Genomic DNA, 17,390 nt, shown 5'->3' with positions numbered 1-17,390 from the left:
AAGGAGAGCAGAACACTGCATCTAGAACATCAACTCTAATACTGCTTACCCAAAAATTAGAAATAAAATAATATAAAATGTGGAAGGAAATTACGAGGGTCTTTCAATAAGTAATGCAACAATTTTTTATGAAGAGGTTTTGGTTCTATTCAGCATTCCAGTATACCATATTATTCCACACTGTTTTGGCTACAAAACCCTATTTTCCAATATAGTCTCCTTTCAGTGCGATGGCCTTACGCTACCTTACTGAGAGGGCCTGTATGACCGCATGGTATCACCCTATTGCTCGACGCCAGAGCCAGCGTCTTACTGCATCAATAACCTCTCTATCGTCCACGTAATGCTTCCCACAGGGTGCATCCTTCATTGGACCGAACAGATGTAAGCTCTTTATGGTCTTCTGTTAGGCGATGAGGCACACACCTTCGAGTACCCAAACTGGTGGATGAAGGTGTCAGCACTACCATCAGAGGCGCCCAGCTGAACACCGAGGTGTTTGTGATCAATCGGTCACCTTGAATGAGAGTGTCCGCACATTCCAAAACTGCAGGAGTCACAGTTGAGTACGGCCGGCTGGCAAGCGGTAGGTTGGACAGGTTTGTTCAAATGTTCAGATGTGTATGAAATCTTATGGGACTTAACTGCTAAGGTTATCAGTCCCTAAGCTTACACACTACTTAACCTAAATTATCCTAGGGACAAACACACACACCCATACCCGAGACAGGACTCGATCCTCTGCCTGGACCAACCGCACAGTCCACGACTGCAGGGTATCAGACCGCTCGGCTAATCCCGAGTGGCTTGGACAGGTTTGCGAGACCTTGTTGCCATAATGGCAAATGCCTTTCCCAACGACTCGCTTTGCTTTGTTCGCTGCCAGGTCTCTATAATCCGCAATTCAGCTAGCATCTGTGAATATCCACGATGCTCTGGTTTTCCATCAAAAGAAACTCGGTGGAACTCTCTGCTAGACACCATTTGAAAGGCTACGTGTAGCTCCGCCAAGTATCGGAACTTCATGAAACTATAGGTGCTGAAGAAGGGGTAATTCTGCATGTTTACAACAGAAATTGGTCGAGAAAAAATGTGATGCATTACTTATTACTGACCCTCATATGATTGGCCGTAATACGTTTTATAATTGTAAGTTGAAAATATTGAAACCTCACTTCTGTGTATTCTCGTAGCCGGCTATATGACGGGCTTCACAGTGAGGGAGCGATTTCATTGGTCTCCACCCCCAGCCCCTTGCCGCACCTTTACCGTTGTGTCCCACCCTCTCTCCATCTCCACACCCTCTGCCGCCTTTCCCAACACAACTTCCACCATCTAGCCCTCCCAGATGATGAGCTTCACCCTGACATCCACCCTTCCTACCAACTCTAACCCCATCTTCCTCCTGCCTCCTCCTCGGGGCTCCCTCTCCTCTCCCTCCCTTCTCCTGAGTGGCTTCCCCCTCCTACTCCCTCTCCCTCTCTTGTGCTCCCCTTCAGTGTCTCTGCCTCCTGCCTTGCCTTCCCTCTTCATCTCCTGCCCCACCTGTCTCCTGCCTCTTGGTGCACCCGCTGACGCCCCTACTCTTTTCATCCTGCCCCCTTCCCTACTGCACCTTGCTCTCCCCTCTTACCCCATCCTCTCTGGCCTCTCCCTCGGCAGGTCCCACTTGGCAGTTTTTTTCTTCATCATGTGGGTTTAAAGTGGGTTGTTCTGGAGTGTTTTTAATAGTCTGGCCAACTTTTAACCTGTGCATGTGACTTCAATGTCATTTTCGTGTTCTACGAATCGCCCACTGTGTTTTTTTACTTTATGTCGACTTTTTTAATCGTCCCCCCACGAACGTCTCCACATCAGTGTATTTTTACCTCCATTACCACCCCTTACTCTGTTTTATGTCCTCATTTTTATCGTCTTTATATGTAACGTTTTCTTCTTGTATTAGCTGTCTTGTCACTCGGCTGAAGAGCGGCGGATTGTGCCGCTGAAAGCCCTCCCCTGCCCATATGGGGCAGGGGAGTGAAATCACAATAAAGGAAACAAAACAATGACCCTACATATGACTGGCACCAAAGTGAGGGCATTTTCTCGATCGTACATTGTATGAGGTGTCTCAGCGCCAGATGATTAGTCATAAGCGTCAGATCTAAGGTAAGAGACCTTGCCCACTTGTGCAGGACATGGGAAGAGTGAGACGAGTAAGGCGGTAGTGTGCGGTTGCAGGCTGGGCGTGCTGGACGCGTCGCAGTACCTGTCACTGATGCTGGGCGCGGGGCTGGCATCGCCGCTGTTTGGTGCCATGTCGTATGCCGGCGTCTTCGGCGTCGCCGTGGGCTGCATGGCTTTCTGCCTGCTGTACACGCTGCTCTACCTGCCGGAGTCCCGCCCGCGCGCGCCGCAGACGGAGAAGGTAGGCTACATCTCACAGCTGCACCCCCTGCTGCAATCTGAATACATCCAGAATGATGATGCAAGCTCACTCTTTAAAAAAAAGAAAACAAAACGAACCGCGGAAGGGTAATGCAAACTGGTCAAAAACTGATATTGAGGCATGTATCGACGAAAAATGCAAAACTTAAACTTTATGGGCTGACTGATAAGTATCTAAGGCTGCAGGGCAGTTCCACACTCAGCTGGCAAGGATAGTAAACGGGGAACGTGTCGATACCAGGGTATAAAGTATTTGCAAAATTAATCCCATGTACTCAGTTGGACTGTAATTATGCCTCACAGACAGACACGTGAACAACATCCACCGATGACAGCATTTGAGAGAGGATGTGTAGTTGGGCACAAAGACACCAACCAGTTGGAGTAATCGCCCGACATGTGAACAGGAACGATGTCACTATTCGACGATGTTGGCAGGAATGGATCAATCATGGCCAAACACAATGTCAAGAAGGAGGCGGCCGACTTAGAGAGACGACAGAGCTTGAGGATCGAGCAGTTGTCAAAGAGGCACAGAGCTCCAGATCCAACATATCATCGATCTGATGTGCAACCGGTGGTTTAGTGACAACAAGGGCCATTAGTCACGGAAAGGGGATTGAGCTCACCGCGCCCCTTGTGCCGACTACAATTGGCCTCAATACACCACAAGACCGTCTGCACAGGTGTCCGCCATATTGAGCCTGGAATCCCATTCAATCGAGCAGATTTGTCTTCATTAATGAGTCCCGATTCGAATTTAGCCCTGATGTCCAGTGAAGATGTTTCTGCGGGCACTCTGAACAGCGGTGGGGTACCAACCTGGCTGTCACTTGCCGTATGGCTCGACAACCAGGAGTGATCGTCTGGGGGTTCCAGGTCATATCAGGAACTCTTTGGTTGTCATCTGCAGCACCCTTACAGCACTGCGGTACGTCGTCGATATTATACACCACGTCTTGTTGCTCTTCATGGCAAGCTATCCTGGGCTTACATTTCAGCAAGATAATGCCCGCCCGCACACTGCTTGTCTTCGTGCTTACCAAACCCTACCTTAGCCATCAAGATCGCCAGATTTCTCCCCACCAGAGAACGTTTGGAGAATTATTGACAGGGCCTCCAACTAGCTCGGAATTTTGACCATCTAACTCGCAAATTGGACATAATTTGGCATGATATCCCTCAGGAGGACATCTAACAACTCTAATGCCAAACCCAATAACTGCTTACATAAGCGCCAGTGGAGGTCCAATTATTGGCTTGCTCAATTTCAGAACTTTCTCTTGAATAAATCATCCAGTTTTTCTGAAATTGTAATCAGGTGTTTCTCTGCACATGAGCGTCACATCTACCTATTTCTGGCCCCTTCAGATAATGCCTTCCTGGTGCGTCATTTTGTCTTATAGAGTATATTGTAGCATTTTTCAAATTCTATATGCCCCATGGAAAGCAGTGCCCCCGCAGGCGTATCTGCTCAATTGAAGCACTGTCGTTATGGACTATTGTGTGATTTAGCAATTTCTTCTGCAACAAATTACTCTGAATCTCATTCGCGGGGATTTCGTTCCATCCCATTCCTTTCCATTCCATTCCCTCCTTGCTTGATTAAACACGATTGGTCATAAACAACAATATTGCAAATATAGTTGCAGTTATCGGTCCAAACACACAAAAATATATTTTTGTAGAAGAAAACGATGTACTGGCAAACAGTGCATATTCAGAAAACATCGTTCTTATGAAACCCACTACCTCTTTATTGTCATGAAGTAACGAGTGCTACCGACAAGGGGTCTGAAATTGATTCCATAATCCTGTACTTCTATAAGGTGTACAACATTGCTTCCGCCGTTTTCTCCCCAACGTTTGAGGCTTTAATGAAACAAATTGGTTACACATGTATAATTTAAAGTATTTTCCATCGCTGGCCACTACTTTCTCCCATCTTTCGGGCAGTGTACGAATCCCGCGTCGAAAAATTGTTCATCTTTTGAAGCGATCCACGAATCGATCCAATTTGTGACTTCTTCATGAGATCGGAAGTGTTGGTCAGCCAGGCCATGCGTCATTGATCTAAACAGGTGATAGTCAGAGGGAGCAATGTCTGGAGAATACGGCGAGTGGGGTAGGACTTCCCATTTTAACGTTTCCAAGTACGTTTTGACCTCTTTCGCAACGTGGGGTCGAGCGTTGTCGTGCTGCAAAATCACTTTATCGTGCCTCTCGCTGTATTGCTGCCGTTTGTCTTTTAATGCTCTGCTCAAAAGCAGTAATTTCATTCGATAACGAGCACCTGTGATTGTTTCTCTTGGTTTTAACACCTCATAGTACACAACGCCGAGCTGGTCTCACCAAATGCAGAGCATGATCATGGAGCCATGAATGTTCGGTTTGGCCGTCGACGTGGAAGCATGGCCGGGATATCTCCATGATTTTTTGCGTTAAGGGTTATCGTAATGAACCCATTTTTCGTCTCCGATCACAATGGGATGCAGTAATCCCTTCTGTGTTTGCCTCTGAAGCAACTGTTCACAAACACACAAACGCCGTTCAACGTCTCTTGGTTTCAGCTCACACGCGACCCAAGTTCCTTCTTTCTAAATCATGCCCATAGCCTTGAGATGTTTTGAAATGGCTTTCTGTGTCACTCCCACTAATCGCGCCAATTCTTCTTGAGTTTGACGCGAGTTGACTCAGCAATGTCTTCAATTCTGCATCTTCGAAAACATTCTCTCTTCCACCACTATGCCGGTCTACGACGTTAAAATCACCGTTCTTGACGAGTTGAAACCACTCACGACACATTCTTTCGCTAATAGCGACCTTACCATACGTATTTGACAGCATGCGATGAAACTCGGCCGCTGTTTTCCGCGTACTGTAACCAAACAGTAAGACCTCCCGTATATGACGAGAATTAGGCTCGTAACTGACATTTTCAATCAAGAGCAACTTTATGATGCAGACACAAATCAACTAATGTTTCGCAGTGGTTAGCACACTGGACTCGCATTCTGGAGGACGACAGTTCAATCCCGTCTCCAACCATCCTGATTTAGGTTTTCCGTGATTTCCTTAAATAGTTTCAGGTAAATGCCGGGATGGTTCCTTTGAAAAGGCACGGCCGATTTCCTTCCCAGTCCTTCCCTAACCCGAGCTTGCTCTCCGTCTCTAATGACCTCGTTGTCGACGGGACGTTAAACACTAATCACCTACCTTCTTCAACTAATGTTTGCCTAACGTCTGCGATATGTTTCATTCGGCCGCTACTTACCGTTGTCGCCATCTATCGGCAAACGGCGGAAGCAAAGTTGTACACGTTGTAGAAAGCTTTTGGTACCATTTCTCAAAATGGTTCAAATGGCTCTGAGCACTGTGGGACCTACCATCTATGGTCATCAGTCCCCTAGAACTTAGAACTACCTAAACCTAAGGACAGCACACAACACCCAGTCAACACGAGGCAGAGAAAATCCCTGACCCCGCCGGGAATCGAACCCGGAAACCCGGGCGTGACCATTTCTCACAAGAGGCTTATAATCAAATTGCATGCTATGGGATACCTATCATCTCGGTCCTGCAACTCAATTCGCTATTTCCTATCAGAAAGGTTGTGGGGCGGCGGTTGGATTTTATATAAATGAATATAATATTCGCCGCCGTATTTGCAAGAGCCTGAAAAACTACGATATTTTTTGCGGTCAGGCAGAAAGTGGTGGAAAACATACTGACCATAATTTCCAGTCTGTAAGTCCACATTATTCTTGTACTCACTGAATGAAAATGTTCCTACTAGCTATTTACTCAGCAGGATCAGAAATTAAGGTTATAAATAAAAGTTTTGCGTTCTAACCGATTAAAATAGTCAATGAAAGTTCACATGCACAAACATAATAATATTCCGGATAACAATAATAATAATGTCCCTAACAGCAGTATTAGCAGTTCAGAGGCGACCTCTGCGTTAAGTTCCAAGTAAAACAATCTAGCGCCCTGGCTTCTACTAGTCAAAGTTACCTGCTCGCCACAAAAGTTGAAAATAATCTCACCACATGCCAGTGCGGTTTTGCCAACATTACAGGCGGCACACAGTTACTTCCGTGAAATCTAACCGGTACAGGACGGTATAAAGTTCTCGCAAATTCACTTCCTACTTTTACCGAAAACATGCGTTCGGTAGGTACCTAGCGCCGACGTAATCCGAGGCAGCGCTTATGCCGGCGTTTGACGAACGTGGACAGATTGACAGCTCGGTACGAAGTGTCTCTTTCACTGCGTCTCCGGCCGTACTTATACTGTCTTTGGACGCAGCGGAAGGCCGAACGGAGCCGGCACGGTAGGTCAGCGTGATCGGTCAGAGGGTCAGCTGTCCTCTGTAATAAGAAAACTGAGTGAATGCATCAACGACGAACTTAAAACAGGTGTCATGGGACGCCCGCTCCGAACAAATACAATGGAAAATAATGAACAAAAAGAGATAAAAAAAAGAGGGAACATCTGCTGTCAACATCTTTAGGCACAGTCGGCAGCATCAAAATGACCACTTTCTCGGACACGTATCATTTAATAACCGTCTCGTGAAACATTTTTTTTTTTTTTGTCATCAGTCTACTGACTGGTTTGATGCGGCCCGCCACGAATTCCTCCCCTGTGCTAACCTCTTCATCTCAGAGTAGCACTTGCAACCTACGTGCTCAATTATTTGCTTGACGTATTCCAATCTCTGTCTTCCTCTACAGTTTTTGCCCTCTACAGCTCCCTCTAGTACCATGGAAGTCATTCCCTCATGTCTTAGCAGATATCCTATCATCCTGTCCCTTCTCCTTATCAGTGTTTTCCACATATTCCTTTCCTCTCCGATTCTGCGTAGAACCTCCTCATTCCTTACCTTATCAGTCCACCTAATTTTCAACATTCGTCTATAGCACCACATCTCAAATGCTTCGATTCTCTTCTGTTCCGGTTTTCCCACAGTCCATGTTTCACTACCATACAATGCTGTACTCCAGACGTACATCCTCAGAAATTTCTTCCACAAATTAAGGCCGGTATTTGATATTAGTAGACTTCTCTTGGCCAGAAATGCCTTTTTTGCCATAGCGAGTCTGCTTTTGATATCCTCCTTGCTCCGTCCGTCATTGGTTAATTTACTGCCTAGCTTAACTTCATTGACTTCGTGACCATCAATCCTGATGTTAAGTTTCTCGCTGTTCTCATTTCTACTACTGCTCATTACCTTCGTCTTTCTCCGATTTACTCTCAAACCATACTGTGTACTCATTAGACTGTTCATTCCGTTCAGCAGATCATTTAATTCTTCTTCACTTTCACTCAGGATAGCAATGTCATCAGCGAATCGTATCATTGATATCCTTTCACCTTGTATTTTAATTCCACTCCTGAAACTTTCTTTTATTTCCATCATTGCTTCCTCGATGTACAGATTGAAGAGTAGGGGCGAAAGGCTACAGCCTTGTCTTACACCCTTCTTAATACGAGCACTTCGTTCTTGATCGTCCACTCTTATTATTCCCTCTTGGTTGTTGTACATATTGTATATGACCCGTCTCTCCCTATAGCTTACCCCTACTTTTTTCAGAATCTCGAACAGCTTGCACCATTTTATATTGTCGAACGCTTTTTTCAGGTCGACAAATCCTATGAACGTGTCTTGATTTTTCTTCAGCCTTGCTTCCATTATTAGTCGTAACGTCAGAATTGCTTCTCTCGTGCCTTTACTTTTCCTAAAGCCAAACTGATCGTCACCTAGCGCATTCTCAATTTTCTTTTCCATTCTTCTGTATATTATTCTTGTAAGCAGCTTCGATGCATGAGCTGTTAAGCTGATTGTGCGATAATTCTCGCACTTGTCAGCTCTTGCCGTCTTCGGAATTGTGTGGCTGATGCTTTTCCGAAAGTCAGATGGTATGTCGCCAGACTCATATATTCTACACACCAACGTGAATAGTCGTTTTGTTGCCACTTCCCTTAATGATTTTAGAAATTCTGATGGAATGTTATCTATCCCTTCTGCCTTATTTGACCATAAGTCCTCCAAAGCTCTTTTAAATTCCGATTCTAATACTGGATCCCTTATCTCTTCTAAATCGACTCCTGTTTCTTCTTCTATCACATCAGACAAATCTTCACCCTCATAGAGGCTTTCAATCTATTCTTTACACCTATCTGCTCTCTCCTCTGCATTTAACAGTGGAATTCCCGTTGCACTCTTAATGTTAGCACTGTTGCTTTTAATGTCACCAAAGGTTGTTTTGATTTTCCTGTATGCTGAGTCTGTCCTTCCGACAATCATATCTTTTTCGATGTCTTCACATTTTTCCTGCAGCCATTTCGTCTTAGCTTCCCTGCACTTCCTATTTATTTCATTCCTCAGCGACTTGTATTTCTGTATTCCTGATTTTCCCGGAACATGTTTGTACTTCCTCCTTTCATCAATCAACTGAAGTATTTCTTCTGTTACCCATGGTTTCTTCGCAGCTACCTTCTTTGTACCTATGTTTTCCTTCCCAACTTCTGTGATGGCCCTTTTTAGAGATGTCCATTCCTCTTCAACTGTGCTGCCTACTGCGCTATTCCTTATTGCTGTATCTATAGCGTTAGAGAACTTCAAACGTATCTCGTCATTCCTTATAACTTCCGTATCCCACTTCTTTGCGTATTGATTCTTCCTGACTAATGTCTTGAACTTCAGCCTACTCTTCATCACTACTATATTGTGACCTGAGTCTATATCTGCTCCTGGGTACGCCTTACAATCCAGTATCTGTTTTCGGAATCTCTGTCTGACCATGATGTAATCTAATTGAAACAATTAATTGAAACAATTTACAATATTCCAGATTTTTATATAATAGAATTAAGTTGCCTTTAGTTACTGAAAAATTCTTGCTCGACCGCATTTAAACTTTGCTAGCTAGAATTTTTAGAACAGAACCAAAGTCTTGAAACTTGGTACAGACGTATAATTTAATGAATGTAATCGAATGTTGTAATTAGAACTTTTATCATAAATTACTTAATCTATTACGAACAAGGGTGTTTCTGCCCCAGATTTGGTTTTTAGTAAATTACTTAAAACTATTGGAGTAGCTTAATGGCGTCACATAGTTAATGTTTTTATATCTGAGGCAAGATACGAATTTTCATCTTTCTGAGGCTAATATTTATCACCTTCGATTTTTCGTAAAAACTCCAATTTTGACCAAAATATTGCACCGATCAAGTCGAGACTCGTAACAGTTGATTATGACATACATTTTGACATTCTGAACAATTTTTAGCTTTCTAGCTGCATTATGTAGCGCCAGTTATTTTTTCTTAAAATAACATATTTAGCGAAACATATTCCCCTGATAGTCTGAGATTTAACAGCTTTAACATTAATATACTGACGGATACGTGTATATTGACAAAGTTATTTTTTTCTTAAAATAACATATTTAGCGAAACATATTCCCCTGATAGTCTGAATTTTAACAGCTTTAACATTAATATACTGACGGATACGTGTATATTGACAAAGTCTGGAAAAAGTTACTTTAATTTTTACTTTCATTCTTAGATTATGGCGCAATACTTTAGGCGCGTTATGATGACGCGGTTCTAGAAGCAGGGAAGTGGGGAAATCCCGCCACATTTGTCATCTCTGTATCTGTTCGCAGAATCTGACGTAAAGTCATCGAGTAGAACACAAGTGATATCTGAGGTTCCCCAAGGAAGTGTTACAGATCCTCTGCTGTTCCTAACGTATATAGCCGACTTACGAGACAATCTGGGGACCCCTGTTAGATTGTTTGCAGATGGTGCTATCATTTACTGTTTCGTAAAGTAATCACAAGAACAAAACGAGTTGCAAAATTACTTAGACAAGATACCCGTGTGTTGCGAAAAGTGGCAGTTGATACTAATAATAAAAAGTGTTTGGCCATTCACTTTAGTTCTTAAAGGTAGCCGTTAAATTTCGGTGGCACGGGAAATTAGACAAATGTAAAGCTGCTAGTTCAGCTAAATAACTAGGAATTACAATTACGAACAACTTAAATTGGAACGATCGCACAGATAACGTTGTGGAGAAAGCGAACCAAAGACTGGATTTCATTGGCAAAACGCTTAGATCTGTTACAGAGACTGCCTACACGACGATTGTCCATCCTCTTCTGCAGTAATTCTGCGTGTTATGGGGTCCGCATCAGATAGGCTTGACGGAGGGCATCGAAAAAGTTCAAAGAACTGCTCGTTTTGTACTGACATGCAATAAGAGAGAGAGAGAGTCACCGATATGACACGCGAGTTGACGGTACTTGCTCACTCTTACTCTCCTGGCCCCAAAAACCGCAGTCGGTTTTTGGCCTCGTCAAGTAGCCTCTTCAACAGTATTCTGTCTTCTGCATTATCTTTTCTTGCTCCCAGTACCTGGAGATCCTTGACAACCTGGTCTCACCATCTAATTTTCGGCCTGCCTAGAGGTCTTCGCCCATCCGGTTTATTCTGAGACTTCTCTCAGTGAAGATCCCTGTTCACTTCCATAAATGTGGCCAGCCCATTTTAGTCTTCTTGTCGTGGCTTCCACAACCATATCTGGTTCATTGTATAGCTCCCTGAGCTTCCTGTTCTTTCTTCTTCGCCATTCTCCTCCCTCATAGGTTGGTCCAAATGTCTTTCGCAGGATTTTATTTTCAGAAACTTTTATCTTTCTCTTCGTGTATTTATCTATTCTTCATGTTTCTGCCCCATATAGTAATAGTGGCCTGATTATGCTTTTATATATTCTTACTTTGGTTCTTGTTGAAAAACTTTAAGATGACAATGGTTTCTTGAGTGTGTATGATGCTTGAGGTTAGCTATCATCAAAACAAAGGCGTTTTGCATTGTAGTAGGGTCATTTCACAGAATGCCTTTCACCATCCTTTTTCTCTGAATGCGAAAAATTGTTCAAATGGCTCTCAGCACTATGGGACTTAACTTCTGAGGTCATCAGTCCCCTAGAACTTAGAACTACTTAAACCTAACTAACCTAAGGACATCACACACATCCATGGCCGAGGCAGGATTCAAACCTGTGACCGTAGCGGTCGGCGATTCCAGACAGTAGCGCCTAGAATCGCTCGGCCAACCCGGCCGGCTCTGAATGCGAAAACATTTTGTTGCTCTGTTCGAGGGTGGAACGATAGAGAAATAGCTTGGAGGTGATTCGATATATACTCTCTACCAGGCACTTAATTGCGAACTGAAGAGAAGTGAAGTAGATGTCGATGTTGATTTTTCTGGCATCAGCAGGCCTTTTGAGAGGCAGGGCAGGTCTTGGCAGGTCTCGAGGCAGGTCTCACCAGACCCTCTGACTTGACTACAAAGAGTGCTCCATACATGACTTTATTGTTTTGGAAGTCTGTAAGAGAGCTCTGAAACAATAATTTTGTCAAAGAAGCTTTGTTTTATAGAATGTTATTATATTTGAGTGTATCAGTACTTGCACAGCAAACAACATACTGCAGTACAATATTATAAATTAGCTATATAAGCGATGAAAAGTTAATTTCAAGAAATAGCGTTTCTTAATTTTATTGGCAGATGCAGAGTGTCCCAGGAGAATGATCAATATTCAGGCATATGACAGGAATGATTATTCGAAGCAAAAAGTCTAGTAAACATGGGCTTTAAAATGCATACCTTGCAAGGTATGAGCACTTGTTCAGTAGAAAAGATGTGTTTCACCTTAACGAAGATGAATAAATGGTCATAGCTCTTAAGATATTCACTTTAGAGCCCATGTTTCCTGGACGTTTTTTTCGTGGTTTGGTCCATACTATCACCTTTCAAAATAAGGAAAGCAAAGAGCTTGCAGTAGAACAGTTATGTCTCACATTATTGAAGATAAAGAGGTGCTCATGGCTCTCACAGACCCGTTTTAAATTTCATGTTTCCTGTATCGACCTTTTGGAACGAATGATCGTTCCTGTCATATCTCTGAAGATTGACCATTCCTCCTAGAACACCCTGACCCCTAAAGTTTAATTTATGATCCAAAGTAGGTTCCACAGCAAGTGTTTCGAAACCTGCTAATCCCTTCTGTGTCAGTGGAAATCGTAGGACATTCTTCACGTTTTCATGGATGCTAATGTACTAAATGGTCTTTCAGTAACTGCTAGAGATACTATCAGGGACCAAATTATTGAGTATTGTGACGAAATGTGTTGGTTTTAATGGGGTACTGTGTAGGGGGGAGGGGGGGGGGGGTTCTCATTCAAAGCGATGAGTCAGGAAGTTAGTTTATCACATGACATCAGCACCAACAATGCGTTGGCCGAAGGAACAACGCGCGCTCGTCGTAGAGGCCTTCTTTTCTGTCAGTCACCAGTAGCAATGAATTTCCGTGGAATACTTTCTCGGCACTAATGGTTCATCCCTTACCATAGGTAGCGTTGTCTGATTGTCATCAATACGTTGGAGAAAAGTGCAAGCGTCAAACTCGTACAACCGCCTTTCACGGTTACTTCTATTCTAAAGTTGTCCGTGTTTCAGTTCCAGAACAGCAAGAAATTTCACCTTTCTTTTGACAAACTGAGACAGGTTCTCAAGCTTTGAGAACACTCTAGTGAGAGCCTCTCTCTAATACCACCAACATGGTTGGACGGAAGGTGTGACGGTCATAAAACGTATTTCAAAACTATTGTGGTATTCAAACCAAAACTTTTGTATGGAACAAGTATTATTTCCTGTCAGTTTTTTGATGGATTGTCGTGTTTTTAGAAACGTGTGTGGTGTAACAAGTAACTGTTCTTAACTTTCTCAGTACTAAATCTTCCACAGTATTTTTAATGCAATGAATTCAGAACGTAACTAAAAATCAGTTTCTTCCTGATTGTAGTCTTCAAACGATTTGCATAATTGGCAGCTGCAACAAAAAGACACGGAGCTAAATGAAAGTTCTCATATAAATATTAATACAGAGTGCCCCTAAATTATCTTTACGTCTTAAGAACTTAATAACACTTCAGAATTACACCAGATAAGTTTCGTTTCGTCATTCATAAACGTCAATGCGGATGCATCTAGTGTACATAAAGTCGGCATTCGCTTCTCTCCATGTTTGCTCCAGGAGTGTCACAATGGTTTGTTCAAATGCTTTGGGAATGCGTGTCATCAAATCCTGCAAGCCTCTAACCTTGGTTCAGTGTACCTGGTCCTTTACAAAAACCGAAGTGAAAGAGCTTAGTGAAGTGCTGTCAGGCGAGCGTGGCAACCACCGAATCGGGCCATCTCATACAGTCCTCCTTTTAGGAAACTTTTCATCCAGAAATAGATGGACATCTAGGAAACAGTGAGGTGTTGCCCCATCCTGCTAGAATATGACGTGATGTTGCTGGTGTTACAACTGTGGCACAGCAATCTCCTGTAGTATACCCAGACGACAGACTTGCTCAAAAAGAATGTCGCTTTCCATTTCATGTCCAGCGTAAGAAACTCTGATGGCCGTATATGAAAGTTTTGACGGTTCAGTTTGTCAGATAGGTGAAAACAAATATTCTCCAGAAAGTCATTGTCCGAGTCGATCTAAGATAGAATATTCTCTGCGAACTGTTCACGCTGAGGTTCATTCGTCAGATTTAGTGCCTGCAGAAGCTGCAACATCTGGGCATTAAGACGTAACCGCTTTGCAAGAGTTTTTTTCTGTTGGTAGTGGCATTCTGAACTTTCTGACAGCCATATGCACTGAATTTATCAGACCTTTCAAATGCCTGACACTCCCTGTACACGTTGGCATCTGATACAGATGGCCGACCGACCACCTGTTTATGGAGAACAATACCTCCTTCGGTAAATAATTATACCAAGGCAGTATAATGAATGATGAAAAATTACTACAAAATTTTCTGAGAAAACAGGATTATGTGTTAATGAAGAAAAGACAGAATACCTGTCCATAAGTAAGAAAACTAGAAAAGATGCACCTCTGACTGTAGATGGATTCAATTTCAAGACTGTTGACCACTTCATGTACCTAGAAAGTATTTTTAGTAACAACAACAGAACAGATATACAAAGATATGCCCGTTTATCAACAGCAAACAAGGCACTTTTTAGTTTAATCAAAATTCTAAGAAAAAAATCACTTAGCAGTAACTTCAAAATCCGCTTAGATCACTTAGCAGTAACTTCAAAATCCGCTTATATCAATCGACCACTATACCCGTGATGTTGTATGGATGCGAAACATTAATATTTAGAAAGAAAGATGAGGAAAAACTGTTAATATTCGAAAGAAAAGTACTAAGGAAAATTTTTGGACCTGTATACGACGAAAATAACATGGAATGGGGAATAAGAAGAAATGAAGAATTAAGAGGACTGTACGAACACCGCAACATCGTCGAAGTGCTCAAGAGGAGAAGGTTGAATTGGGCATGCCATATAGCAAGAATGACAGAGAATAGACTACCCAGAATGGCATTCAGCAGAACAATAGATGGAACGAGAGGAAGAGGGAGACCCAGAATCAGATGGCGGGATAACATTCGGGAGGACACAATTAGAATGAACAGCAACAGCAATTGGAGAAGCAACGCGTTGGACAGGCAGAAGTGAAAAGAGGTTCATAGAGCAGGCATATGGTCGATAAGGCCCTTGCCACATGTAAAGTAAAAAACAGTAAAGTAAGTATAACTGGTCGTGCCAGTGGATCACATCCATTCTTTGTGAGAAAGTGCCATTGCATTTGGGTATCGGACTTCATCTCTATGAGCTTTTTCCCATGGCACCCACATTTTTCGTCAAATCTGTGGCATCTAGAAATAAAAAAAGAAAAACTTTGAGTCAATGTGACATACGATAAAAACCAGTTTTTATAATCTAGAGGTTCCGCATTCTGGGCCTACACAAGTCATCCTCAACCAGTGGCGTAATCGGATGCAGTATGGAGGGGTCTGTCGTCAGTACAGCGCGCTCCCGGCGGCGGGTTTCTTGGCTTTGGAATCGCTACTATATGCTCGAGTAGCTCTTCAGTTGGCGTCCAGAGGCTGAGGGCACCCCGCACCTGTCCTCCCACCAATGAAAAATGTCTGACAGCTCGAAACACAGGTCACCCCCATGGGAGTCAGCCACATTGATCACTCAGCTATGGAGGCAGACATTAGGTAATATCGAGTGATGTTTCAGTTATTAAAGTCTAAAATTCTAAAGATAATTCATGACACTTTGTATCTACGTCATCTTCAGCATATGATTAGCGGGTACTCTGGGCCTGCAGCCACAACGGTCCAAAAGATGTAGTTTATTACCTCACTTTAAAACATTATAAGATTCGGAATTACAATTCAGTAACCCGATGTTTAGCAACCGGATCAGTCTTCTGCAGATCTTCTTGTGTTTTTGTTGTAACTTAAATATGATAATCGATTTTGATGTTCATTAATCCGACTAATAAACCTGAAAATGAAATTTGTATTTACGAAATCAATAATGTTTTTAAGTGAAACTATTAATGAGAAGCAACTATTTGACAGTTGTATGCCTTCCAACATCAATGTCGTTATTATTAACAGACTTACTTTTTAGATCTGTGTTTTGAAACTGCTCTGCTATCGAAAAAGTTGACCTCAATGAATGGACAACAAGTTGTTGTATGTGGTCTTCAGTCCAGAGACTGGTTTGACGCAGCACTCCATGCTACTCTATCCTGTGAAAGCTTCTTCATCTCCCAGTACCTACTGCAATCTACATCCTTCTGAATCTACTTAGTGTATTCATCTCTAGGTCCCCCTCTACTATTTTTACCCTCCACGCTGCCCTCCAGTACTAAATTGGTGATCTCTTGATGCCTCACAACATGTCCTACCAACCGAACACTTCTTCTAGTCAAGTTGTGCCAAAAATTCCTCTTCTCCTCAATTCTATTCAATACCTCCTCATTAGTTATGTGATCTACCCATCTAATCTTAAGCATTCGTCTGTAGCACCACATTTTGAAAGCTTCTATTCTCTTCTTGTCAAAACTATTTATCGTCCACGTTTCACTTCCATACATGGCTACACTCCATACAAATACTTTCAGAAACGACTTCCTGACACTTAAATCTATACTCGATGTTAAAAAATGTCTCTTCTTCAGAAACGCTTTCCTTGCCATTGCCAGTCTGCATTTTATATCCTCTCTACTTCGACCATCATCAGTTACTTTGCTTCCCAAAGAGCAAAACTTCTTTACTACCATAAGAGTCTCATTTCCTAACATAATACCCTCAGCATCACCCGATTTAAATCGACTACATTCCATTATCCTTGTTTTGTTTTTGTTGATGTTCATCTTATATTCTCCTTTCAAGACACTGTCCATTCCGTTCAACTGCTCTTCCAAGTCCTTTGCTGTCTCAGACAGAATTACAATGTCATTGGCGAACCTCAAAGTTTTTATTTCTTCTCCATGGATTTTAATACCTACTCCGAATTTTTCTTTTGTTTCCTTTACTGCTTGCTCAATATACAGATTGAATAACATCGGGGAGAGACTACAACCCTGTCTCACTCCCTTCCCAACTACTGCTTCCCTTTCATGTCCCCTGACTTTTATAATTGCCATCTGGTTTCTGTACAAATTGTAAATAGCCTTTCGCTCCCTGTATTTTACCCCTGCCACCGTCAGAATTTGAAAGAGAGTATTCCAGTTAACATTGTCAAATGCTTTCTCTAAGTCTACAAATGCTAGAAACGTAGGTTTGCCTTACCTTAATCTATCTTCTAAGATAAGTTGTAGGGTCAGTATTGCCTCACGTGTTCCAACATTTCTACGGAATCCAAACTGACCTTCCCCGAGGTTGGCTTCTACCTGTTTTTCCATTCGTCTGTAAAGAATTCGTGTTAGTATTTGCAGACGTGACTTATTAAACTGATAGTTCAGTAATTTTCACATCTGTCAACACCTGCGTTCTTTGGGATTGGAATTATTA

At 42.6% G+C, this 17,390-nt stretch overlaps 1 protein-coding gene across 1 annotated transcript in view; it reads left to right on the top strand.

Moving 5' to 3' along the window:
* Positions 1–17,390, top strand: part of LOC126271845 (proton-coupled folate transporter-like) — a 156,327-nt gene that overhangs the window by 61,867 nt on the left and 77,070 nt on the right. Inside the window, exon 4 of the mRNA XM_049974184.1 lies at positions 2,224–2,410. Coding sequence (XP_049830141.1) covers positions 2,224–2,410 — 187 coding nt within the window. The remainder of the gene's footprint in view (positions 1–2,223; positions 2,411–17,390) is intronic.

This window comes from Schistocerca gregaria, chromosome 1 (assembly GCF_023897955.1).
Source record: "Schistocerca gregaria isolate iqSchGreg1 chromosome 1, iqSchGreg1.2, whole genome shotgun sequence".
In the NCBI taxonomy this organism is placed as follows: Eukaryota; Metazoa; Arthropoda; class Insecta; order Orthoptera; family Acrididae; genus Schistocerca; species Schistocerca gregaria.
This window is presented reverse-complemented; position numbering and strand designations above follow the sequence as displayed.